This window comes from Bidens hawaiensis, unplaced genomic scaffold (genome assembly GCF_021521415.1).
Source record: "Bidens hawaiensis isolate Kalapana, Puna unplaced genomic scaffold, B.hawaiensis_p1.1 tig00001961_1, whole genome shotgun sequence".
In the NCBI taxonomy this organism is placed as follows: Eukaryota; Viridiplantae; Streptophyta; class Magnoliopsida; order Asterales; family Asteraceae; genus Bidens; species Bidens hawaiensis.
In genome coordinates, this window is record NW_027491109.1 from 1,020,202 (window position 1) to 1,032,570 (window position 12,369).

Below are 12,369 nucleotides of genomic sequence, written 5' to 3' on the forward strand. Positions count from 1 at the left end.
AGAAGATATGATGCAGGGAGTGATGAGTGGTTACTTCAGCATAGGACAATGGCAGGAGCTTGAAGTTCAAGCATTAATATTCAGACACATGCTCACTGGCTCACCCATCCCTCCACAGCTTCTTCATCTTCTACTCAGCACCAATAACAACCTTAACCACCCATGTTTCCGATCTTCCAATTTCCCTACTTGTAAGTCACTCATTCTCTCTCTTAGGGTTGTTTGGTAGCTTCTGATGAGTCATTAAGTTGCCCAACCGATTAACAGGTAGCCTATAAATGAGTTAGCATGTTTTTAAAAGTTACTAATTAATTAGCAGGCTTCATAAATTATTAAGATGTTTTTTTGTAAGTGATCGAACAAAAATTTCTAACTGATTAATAGGTAGCCTCTGAATAAGTCAATATATTTTTAAAAGTTACTATTAAGATGTGTTTTGTAAGTGAACAAAATCGCGCTTACCTTCTACTAGAGACTACCAAACAACCTCTTACTTTTTAGTCTATCTTGAAACATAATATCTTATACATGTTGTGTATAAATATGTATATGTACTAGTGTACCAAACAAGTGGAGGGTATTGGGGAAGAGGAGGAATGGATCCGGAGCCCGGGAGGTGTAAGAGAACAGACGGTAAAAAATGGCGGTGTTCGCGCGATGTTGTGACCGGTCACAAGTACTGTGAACGGCACATCCATCGCGGCCGCACCCGTTCAAGAAAGCCTGTGGAAATTCCCACATCTGCATCAGCCACAGCCTCAACTAACACCGCCCCTTCTTTAAGGGGCGGTGTTAAACCGTACGCGGCTGTGGCCGGTGGCACTGGTGTTTCTGCTTTTATTGATCAACTTCATTTGAATCAAAGGTAAGGCTACCCTATACCCTAGACTGGCCTTGTGTCATCTATATTTTTTTGTTCTTTAATAGTTAATATGCATAAATGGTTGTACTATATTTCCAAGTGTAGGAAACATAATGTTCTTGGTATAATAAAAGTGGAACCCTAAGTTACAGTGAAAGCTATCCTTTCTTTGTCATCCTTCTGGCAAAGAATATATTTTTACTAGTTTACTATATTACCCTTCATCAGTTTGGCATTTTACTGTAGTACTTGTGGTGTGAGATGCCATTGCCTTTTATAATTAGATTTTGTTGGCTTTTTGGAACACACATTTTGCATTTGAAATTTCTTGTATAGATTTACACAAAAATTAGGTTTCAGACTATAAAATTTTTATGTCTTTGTCTTTTAGTTGAGGATCTATGAAAAATTTACCTATATGATTTTTCTAGAAAATCAGTGTCAGTCTACGTGTTTGAATTAATAAATATCACATGTAACAAGTATCAAATGGTATATAACATTAAAAAAAAGACAATCACGTTACAATATTAGGTATATAACAAGTATCAAATGGTATTTTTGATTTTATTTTATTCAATTATGATGAATATTATTACAAAAAATAGTATTAAATAAAATAAACATATTAAAAGGTGGTAAATTAGAATAAAGTTAAAAAGGACATATATTTTGTGGAAATTGATATAGAAAACATGTCATAGATTGGTGGAACCCACTGGCAGGTAAAGACAATAATCTAGGGTCCCATGTTTGAATTGTTTGGAATATATTAGCTGTGTGGACCGTAGAATCTAGGGTCAATCTGGTGCTAAACTCACCCCAGCCATCTATCTTCACTGTACCCTCATCCTGCAACCAACTACTAAGGCTGAGGGGTATGGGGGCTCTAACGGGGGCGCGAGTGGGGGCTCCAGCCAATAATATTGTGACGTGTGGCAGAGAGAGAAACTGGATAAGATGGGTGTTGGAGCCCCCGCTGGAGCCCCTGGCCCTGGTGTGGAGGGGCGCGAGCAGGGGCTCCAGCGGGTTTTTTTTTTATTTTTTTATAAATATATTCAAAAAACGTATTATTAAAAAAACTCATAAATTATTAAAAAAAACACACATTAAAAAAAAACACATTAATATCTAAAAATAAAATAAAAATTAAAGTACTAAAAAAACATTATTCTTATTCTTCGGCTTGGTCTTCTTCGATGGTTGAAAGCCGGATGTTTCTTGCGACCCCGAAAAAAACATCGATTGGTCTGGTGACGACCATAAATCGTCGTAACTATAACCTGAATCTAGGTTTGGGTACCAATTTCTAGCCATGTTTTAAAAAAAAGGTTTGGAAGATGGGTTGATTTTGGGTTTTTTTTGAAGTTGTGGTAATTGTTTTATGTGATTTTGGGTGTGGTATGTGATTTTGGGTGTGGTAATTGGTTTAGATTTATATATAGGAAAAACAGATTTTTTTTTAATAAAATTAAAGAGCCCAACGTCTCTTTTATTCATCCCAACGGCTCCTTCACGCACCCCAATGCTCCTTTACGCCACCTTTCTCCCGCTACCGGCCTTGCGCCTGCTTTGAATTCCGCGCTCGCGCCCCTCTCGCGCCTCGGTGGTGTGGTGCTCGCGCCCCGGGGCGCGAGCGGATGGGCTCTCGCGCCCCCGCTGAAGCCCCACACCCCTCAGCCTAATTTCCCATCTGTTTACTTCACATTTACTCACTGTCATCCTACATTCACACAAACTGTATAATTATATATGTATAGTATATTTGTATAACATCATTTCTTTTTAACATAACATGTACACAACAAATCTAATACATTTGTACTTATGCATTAGCCATCATCTATATAAAAAAAACTATCAAAATAATTTATTCATATGATTTTATATTAAAGTCTCCTATACAAATACATGTATACTTGGGTTACATGACCTACACATATGTAGCTAATATATGTAAAGTTCATACATATGTATTCAGGAAAGATTATTTAAAAAACATTAAACATTACATTACAGGATCCCAGAATCTTCAAGTATTGGCAAGGGTGCATATGGATCCTCACTAGGTGAAATATCCGAAAACGACACGAAACCATCAAGCTGTCGAATTCTGCGACCATTCTTTAATGATTGGCCAAGAACAGTTGAAGAACAAGAAGTGCTAGCCACCAGCCTCTCCATTTCAGTGCCAGGGGACACACCTTCTGATTTCTCTTTGAAACTGTCAACCGGGAACAATGATGGTGGTCATCGCGGTGAAGAAGTCAACGTTGACCGCGAACGCGGTCATTTAAATTGGGGCGTGATGTGGGGCACCCACCATGCGGGTTCAATGGGCGGGCCCCTTGCTGAAGCATTGAGGTCATCTTCAGTGTCAAATTCGTCGTCACCGACAAGTGTTTTAAATCAGTTGCAGCGTGGGTCGTCTACCACGGCTTCTGAGACCAGTTATGTTAGCACTTGATTGTTGTGCTTACTTTGGTTTGTCATGGAAGAGGATTTAGGGTTTTTTTTTTTTAATTTTTTTTAAATTTGTTTGTTTTAATCTGATTGTATGTGGTGTTTGTTTGTTGAGACACATGAATGATCATGGCTCTAACTAACCTTATAACATTGTCATTGTTTGATAAGCTAGGTAGCTGTGTTTGTATTTGTGTGTTTTGTCTGTTTATGTGCATGTTCATACATCAATGCATGTTCATGTGTATGTGAAATAGTTTAATTAGTTGGTTCATTGTTTTATACAATCTCATACTGTTTAAGTTAAGATTATGTGTTACTATATAAGTTCATGTATAGTGAAGTGGATTTAACTTAAAATAAAACACTGCCATGTGTGGTTTAACCAAAACCAATTAGTATCTTTTAATGTGAAAAAAACATATTGATTGATTGGAATGCTCGCTAATGCAATGATTCCTCCCTTCTTTGACGACCCTTTCCCTCTCCTGCGTAATGGTGTTTGGTGCCAGCTCCGGATGATGTGACAATGGGTTAACGCCTACTATACAGTTTATTGGTGGTACGAGAGAATTGAAAAGTGTCGCTACTGTATGGACAGACTAGATCGATGGTCTAAGACAAGTACATAGAAAGCTAGCTAGTGTTTGTAGATGAGAAATTTTATAATTTGTTCATAGGGGGGAAATTTTATAATTTAAACTAAATATATAAGTCTTATATATTACCAATTAGATAAATGTACAAATTATTCATGTATATTAATTTCTATATTTGTTCTTTTTTATACTAGATTTTTTTTTATTTTTGTAGTTCATTAATTATAAATACATTCTCAAACCACCCTAATTGTTGTATTTAATTTTCTAAAACCTCTACATGGTATCAGACCATCAGCCTAGTTTCTCTTTCATATCTATCTTTTTTTTCAAAACCCTATTGCGGATTTCTATTTTCTGTACTTATTTTTCGCTATGTCGACTAGATGTGTAAAAAAAACAGTTAACCGAAAACCTAACAAAGCCGGTTCGTTTCTAAAACCGATTTCTACTAAACCAGATCCCAAACTAAACCAAATCCGGATCAGTCTGGCTACTTCTATTCTTAAATCGGTTTCTAAACTGAACCGGTATGACCCAAACCGGTTTTGAATTTGCAAAAACCAAACTGATTCGATTTGTAAGAAAACAGTTTTCTACACCTCTAATGTCGACTTCTTCCTTCAATCAAGACAAAATTTTCTCATGAACGCTCTTCTCCACATGATCACAATCAAATTATCATCAACCAGTTGCTTTTGATGGGACAACCAAATACTTTCCCTCTTCTCTTATCAAAAATTTTTGGGCCATATTGACGGTAGTATATTTAGGTTAACTGGTTTTGGATCAAATACAAATTAAATTATCGTGCTAACTGTGCGAATCAAGTAGTTATATTATATTTACATGCAACATAGTGCAATTATAGTGTAGTTAAATTACAACATAGTATAATTACTTATATAATTACATAACTACACTTGTATATATAATTACACTACTTAATTCGAATATTTAGGTGCTTTTTGGTTTGTTCGATTACTTTCCCTTAGGTTAAGTAAAACTTAACTAATCTATTTAGTTATGTTAAAAAAAACTTAACCAATTTAACTAAAACTTAAACCGGCTTTTGTTAATAAGAGTGACAGAAAACTTCGATAATTTTGTAGATAAACATTATATAGAAAAAATAATAATAAACGTGGCCCAATTCTTCGCCCACGCCTTAAAAAATGTTGTGCTTTAAAACACAAAAGTGAAAATGAAAGGTAAGTCACGAACCCACGTTTGGTGCTTTAACCAACATAATCTCACTTATTTACTTGCTATCAAACAATTGTTCTAATGTATAAATACTTACAAATTAACAGTGGTAATATTATACTATTTTGAAAAATAATGTATAGTTGTTTTTAGACACCAGATCTTGCATATATTGTGGAAATCCTGTCACTACCACCACGTCTAAAATAATACTAGTAGTCATAAAAAGGTTTTCATTACAACAAACATGCCATTGGATTGAAGTAACGAAAAATGTCCAAAATAGTTTATGAAAGATTTGAAGGAAAACTAAAAGTGGTTTCGGCTAGCCTGACAAACTGGGGGTGTTCTTGGTTCGGTTTAGGTCAGTTTTGGGTTAAACCAAATCATATACCAAAACTGGAGGTGTGCTTGGTTTGGTTTAGGTCAGTTCACTGAAATAAATATTATAATAAAGAAAGAGTGAAAATCTATGTCTACTCCTAACTTAATAATTAAATTTAATGAGATTAGTGATTTGAATGTAATTGGCAAGAACTGAGAAACGTGGTTAGTTCATATGCAATAAATAAATAAATAAATAAACTTTTTGGACTAAATTCGCAATATTTGTCAAACCACAACGATGAAAATGACACTATACTCAATTGAAAATTTTGGGCTGAAATTTTTAATTGACCCCAAACAATGTTTTTGATACTATGCAAAACCGAAAAAAACTGCAAGTTCGGTTTTTACAAACCATACCGTCGATTATTCAGTCTCGGCTTGTTATTTTCGGCTTAATGTACACCCTTCTTACTAACCACTAAAATATGTTAGTATAGGCCAGTTTGATTTGTTATGATTGGTTCAGGGGCGAATCCAGTGTTGAGCCAGGAGGAGCGTAGGCACCTACTCAAATCTCCCGTTTATGTTGTAAACTTTTAATATTATAAGCACAACGACCCATGCGCCACATCCTTACTATTTTCAGTGCCCCAAAATCAACCTTTTGAGCCCAACTTTTCAAACCTAATTTTTTTTTGTTTTAAAAAAAATAACAATTACGCCCAAATTACTTATTTGTCTAACCACATCATAAATTGAAATTAGGGATCTGCAAGTTGTACGAGAGTGATAGATGAAAAAGTTTTTACATCTGGTCAAATATATGTTGTTCAGATTTTTTTTTTCTGTGATTTCGTTTTCTTGTTTTTATTTTGAAATACGAGATACGCTCGTCAGTCGTTTAAAGTTATTATTTTGATTTCTATTGGTTTTTTTTAATTTAATTGTTTACGTGTTTCTTGAAATTCGAAAGGCATGAGATTTTTGTTATCATATGAGGAACGATGATTTGGGTTAAGATTTCTAAAAAAGTATAGCTAATTTAGAGTCTAATATAACATAAAATTATTCAAAGTATAGTTTTTTGATGATTAATAATTCTACACATGCTAAATGATGAAAAAACACTTGCAGATGTTATGAGTGAGACTATAATTGACTGTTTTTAAAAGATAAATCACGTGAATGTCAATTGTAATTTGTATTATGCTTATTATGTTTAATGAAATTTGTTGCTTAAAATACATAGTTTATTTAATGTATCTCTTTTACCCAGTGTTTTGAAACCCGGCCGGGACCCGGTCCCTATACCGGGTCGGGTCAGGGTATTTTGGCCGTTTTGAAAAACTCGGCTGGTTTTGCGGGTGGACGATCGGCCCGGACCGGTCCGACAGGTTGACCCGGCGGGTGAAACGGTAAAACCAATTTTTCATTAAATTCAAAATGAAATATGCATGCCAGGATTCTAACTTGGGACATTTCAGAGACAAAAACTTTAATAATTACCCATGAGCCAACCAACCAAGATTCATTAATGTCTCCATTGATTAAACATATATCATATATTTAAAAAAACAATGTATAAAACATAGATAAACATTAAAGTTTGTTATTATTATTTTTTATATGTATATGAATTATATATATATATATACGTAAATATATATTTAAATTATTTATGACATCATCCGGGTCAAACACCGGTCGGCCCTCCGGGTCGGTCCGACCTTTGACCCGGTAAGACGTCCGGGTCGGGTTTGAAAACATTGCTTTTACCCTTTTCCATTTTGGTTTGACTTTACCCATCTTGGGTTGACCTGTTGTAGTTTGATCAGACTCAGTCTAAGTTAAACTTTTTTGACACCCACTTACTAAAATTTTTAGATCCGTCACTGCATTTTTTTGTTTTACGTTTCAAGATTTTCCATGTAAACAGTCCTGATATTGTTCATATTGGTTTGGTCCGATCCAATATGTAACCATGAACAATCCTACAAACGATATATAAAAAAAGTTAATTTGTTTCTAAAGTAATATATTTACTACCTCTCGGGTTTGCAACTTTTTAGATAACAACAATTTGTGTATTTAATAAAAATAGAACGATTATCAAAGACAAGTTGGGTTCTGGAGGAATCTGTGTCTGTCGGTTCTAATTTCCATCTCTTGGGTTTTCAACTCTTTACTGTAATATTAGCTTGACCCGGTCCCCTTATTTGTTAATTAAATAACGAAATTCATTTAATAACAAAAAAAAATACGTTTTTTATAATAAATAAAGTGAAAGACACGGAGAGAGGAAGAGGAAACACATTTGGGTCCGACATGGCGAGGAGGGATAGGGCCGTCAGTGAGTCTTCAGACGTGGAGTGCGACTAATGACAAATTTCAAATATTTTGTGAGCGGAACAAAAATAGGTATGGTTTTAAAACAATCAAGGCCAAAAGAGTTTGAGTAAAACAACATATAACATGAAAGGTTCAACTACTAGTTACCAAAATTAAGTAGAAGTCATATAGTAAAGAATTTAAACTGATAATAGTGTTTGCGACTAACATACATGTTCGAATTGCGAACAACTAGTTGCATAAGCTAAAATCACTTGGATTGTGTTCATTTGATATTACAAATTGCACAACCTATGTTTTTTCAAATTGCAAAAACTAGAAGGGTCTATAATTTTTTGAAACTAGCACGTTCGTTGAGTGATGTTGTTCCACTTAACAAAACTCTCAATAGCTTATTTAATAGTAGGGATGAGCTCGGTACTGGTTCTGAAAATCCAGATCCCAAAAATCGTAATTTTTTGGTACCGGTACCGGTATCGAAATGTTCGTACCTGTATTTAAGATAAAGTGGTACCGTACCCCACCAGTACTGAAACTCAAAACTTTAGTATTGTTTCGGTACCGACGTACGAAATCAGCACCGATACTATATTTGCTCATCCTTAGTTAATAGTGTATGCTTCAAAAGAGCTAATATAATAATTGATGAGAATATAAAGTGATGGGCTTATTGAATGGACAATTTGAAAATGTGATAGGCCCTCTTAAAAAATGAGAGAGAGCCTTCCACATGCATCCGCCCATGTGAGAGCACTTCGTTTTATGCAATGAAAATGGTCTAATATCACTTGTAATTAAAAATTAAAATTAATGGGTTACAAAAGCATGTTTCTTTAAGTTATAAATGAAGTAATATTTGCATTAAAAGCAAACTGAAAACAAAACATAATGAATTTTTAAGGCAAAAGTATATCTGAAGAAACACTAACCGGACCCCGGGCAGATTACTGGTAACCTGGGGGTTAGATAGATGTTTCCCACGAGGGGTGAGACCCTGAGAAGATGGTTCTTCTGATAACCTGCAAAACAAACACCCTGAGCTTGTCACTGAGAAGGGGGGGGGGGGGTTCCTCCTTGTGACCACCCTCCGGCGTGAGAATCAGACTAGATTGCTCTTTAAATATAAATGTACATTAAGAGATTGCTAGAGCAGATATCAGGTATAATATGATGATATAAGATGATAATATGATAAGATGAGATGGTCATACCATTTGGGGTATTTATAGCCGAAGGTAGGTTTCCAAGGAGGTATGGCCGGCTGCAACAGTGTTCCTGTTCCACCAACAGTAGCCTACGCACGTGCCCTGCTGGTAGTTGGTGGGTAGGCAACGGCTGATAATGACCAGGCCTGCTGTATACCATTCCTTTTCCACCAACTGCCGGCTACGCACGTGGTATGACAGGAGTTGGTGAGTAGGCAGCGGCTAATAGTGACACAGTACAGGAGCATGCTGCTCACCATACTGTTGTCAATAAGCTGTCGTATCTTTAGTCAGATCTTTTTCCCATACCTCGTCAGGTACAGTACAGAAGATCTTCCCGTATCGTACGGACTGGCTTATTTGGGCGGGAGTATTCCCCCTCCCGCCCTTGTGCGGGATTGTTCCCGGCTTCGCTCATTCCTTCAGGTGACACTGAGTGATTGAGAGCTAAGTGCCTTGTGCGTGTAGCCTTGCTGCGCGGGTGGCCTTCCCTGATGGCTTGTATCCGAGGCTGCGGGGACAGGCGGAGTCCTTCACCATCGGGAGGCATTTCCTGCGGGACCAGCTTGCGTACTGCGCGTAAGGACGTCACGTCTCTAAGCATGGTTGGTCCTGCGGATCCAGTTGGTTTCTGCGCAGACGTCCCTCTTCCAGGTGAGTCTTGCGGGTCCAACTGGGCTCTGCTGGGACCTACCTCTTCAAGTCCCCCCAGTCCAATGTTCTTCTCATGAGTGTTTAATAAATTGAGGTGAACTTTTGGACTTAAGCAGAGGGTTTTGAAAAGGGTTTTTTAAGGTTTTCCATGGGGATTCCTCCCGCGGAAGTCCTTGTCACTTGCAGAAATGCCCGAGTTTCCTGCTTGGTCTTTGGGTATGATGCGGGTAGGCTGTAACCTCCTCGCAAGTCAGGAGCGTTGAGTCCCACTTGTGTGGATTCTCCATGAGGTTTTGGTAGTTTTGAACATAGTGATCAATTATGTTAAGACCACCAATTCCATCCTGGAGCTTCAAACAACGTAGTTCTCGACGTTCCCGCTATGCGGGGATGTTATTTCCGTTTCCGCAAGCATTGCCCAGAAGATCCTTCTTGGTTTCAATTCCCAGCGGAGCGCTAGGTATGTGAAGGGTTTTGCCTTAACACTGTACCTGCGCTCGTCTTATGGTTACTTTACTTCCAAGGTATTCCTGGCGTCAATTCCCTGCGGGTGCTAGGTATGTGAAGGGTTTTGCCTTAACACTGTACCCGTACCCGTCTTATAGTTACTTGGTTGCCGAGGTACTTGGCTTCAATTCCCTGCGGGTGCTAGGTATGTGAAGGCTTTTGCCTTAATACTGTACCCGCATCCGTCTTACGGTTACTTGTTCGCCAAGGTTCTTTGCTTCAATTCCCTGCGGGTGCTAGGTATGTGAAGGGTTTTGCCTTAACACTGTACCCGCATCCGTCTTACGGTTACTTGTTCGCCAAGGTTTTCTTGGCTTCTATTCCCTGCGGGTGCTAGGTATGTGAAGGGTTTTGCCTTAACACTGTACCCGTAGCCGTCTTACGGTTACTTGTTTGCCAAGGTAAGGGGTATTTTCCCGCATACTTTTTGATCTTTTTGAATTTTGAATTTTGAAATTCGAAGAGTTGGTGGAAAGATAAGAACAGTCCAAAACTCTGAAACGTCGTGCGACGGTTTCTTCTGACTGTGTCAGATCGTGTAGGAAGTTATGGTGACGTGACAGTACATGGTCATTCCAGACGCTTTTTCAGGCGCGTGGGCGCGATTTTTCGGGCGCGTGGCCGCGAAATTAATGGTACGCGTCCTGTCAACAGCTGTTGCCAGCTTGCTCGGTGCCACATGTCACGGTTTCATTGCACCTTCAATTTCTCTCTCCTTCGCATTAAATTCACCGCATTAATTGCGATCACTATATAAAGGGGAAGAGGGTCATTTGTAATTCACATCTTCACTTCTTCTCTTTCATCTCTAAGGCGATTTCTGGTGAATACTCTCTTATTCAGTTGAGCATTCCTCCGAAATCGTTTCTTCTTCCTCTGCAATATGTCTTCACATGATACTGAAGCTGTAGTCGATGATAAGAGTACTGCTGGCGAGTGCCAGTGTGCTCTGCCCGGCGATCAGTACAGGTATGTTGTTAGGAAGTTCATGCTCGATCCTCTCGAGCCTGAGTTTCCTGAACCCCATCAGACCGTGTACGATGTCCCCAGTGGCAAGATCGGGGTATATGCTGCATTCTTTGTTTATGGGAACCTTAGGTTCCCATTGACAAAGTTTGTGTACCGTGTCCTGGAGAGGCACGGTGTGCATTTGACCGAGTTGCACCCCATGGCGATCGCCAAGATTCGCCACTTCGAGTGGGTGTGCCGGATTTTGGGCATTGAGCCCTATGTGGACCGCCTGATGACCTTCTATACTTGGAGGTGCATCCAGGGGTGGTACACCCTGACAACCCGGATCAAGGGTTTGAAGATTTGCGCGACCGAGCGCAGTCTCCGATCGTGGAAGCGGGAGTTCTTCTACATTTCTGCCCGCGCCGTCCCCATTGCCATGAAGTTTAAAAATGGCCAAGCAATTCTGAGCCACCACGCCACCAACTACCAGGAGGCGGAATGGTTCGCGAAGATATCCCGGGTCCAATCTCCGGTTTACCGGTTTGCGGAGTCCGGGATGGTGATGCTGGGGATGAGCCGGGTATGGAAGGAGGCGTCTCAGGTTCCCATCCTTCTCGAATACGGTTAGAACTCTACTCCTTATGGTATGTCTTGTTTTTCTTGCTGATACGAGTTTGTCTTCTAACTGTTTCTTTTCTTTCAGAGGGGAACGATTTAGAGTCGCTCCTGTACCCGCGGGAAGCTGATGGTCCCGCGCGGATGGGTACTCGTACTCTAGACGAGAACGAGCTACCCATCCTGGAACAAACGGCGGATCGGTTTGTGGAGGTCTATCCGCTGGGCCACGAGATCCTGAGCCACCGGTGGCCAGGTAAGGCGTTATTCTATCCTCCACCCCTCAATGCTGTACCCGCTGCTGGAATTCCTGACATCCTGTATTCTTCTGAGGAATCCGCAGATGGTCCTCCGTTGGTGCGGAAGAAGAGGGCTGCCGGCGGGAAAGGGAAGGAGAAGGTGGCCTCCACAGCTGATCTGGTGCTTCTATCTGACACCGAGTCAGATAGTGAAGAGGTGGCGGGGAACCCCGGTGGTGAGAAGACCACTGCTCCGGAGGCTACGACTGTTACCTCCGGAGAACCAATGACGACGACGGTGACCGGCATCAAGAGACCGGCTCCATCGGGTTCGTCCCCGCCCGTCCGTACGTTCAAGCTCAAGAAAACCCGTAAGTACAAACATC

The 12,369-nt window shown here is 39.4% G+C and overlaps 1 protein-coding gene across 1 annotated transcript; it reads left to right on the plus strand.

Annotated features, from left to right (window-relative positions):
* Positions 1 to 544: 544 nt before the first annotated feature.
* LOC143603823 (growth-regulating factor 3-like) lies at positions 545 to 3,449 on the plus strand. Its single transcript, XM_077080513.1, has 2 exons — positions 545 to 865; positions 2,882 to 3,449. The coding sequence occupies exons 1-2, from the start codon at positions 597 to 599 to the stop codon at positions 3,327 to 3,329; spliced, it is 717 nt and encodes a 238-aa protein (XP_076936628.1). The 5' UTR covers positions 545 to 596; the 3' UTR covers positions 3,330 to 3,449.
* Positions 3,450 to 12,369: the final 8,920 nt, after the last annotated feature.

Bases quoted from the DNA above. Each gene is read 5' to 3' on its own strand.
- LOC143603823 (XM_077080513.1), top strand. From the start codon at position 597: ATGGATCCGGAGCCCGGGAGGTGTAAGAGAACAGACGGTAAAAAATGG. The intron at 866-2,881 runs GTAAGGCTACCC...ATTACATTACAG, and splicing joins CAACTTCATTTGAATCAAAG to GATCCCAGAATCTTCAAGTA.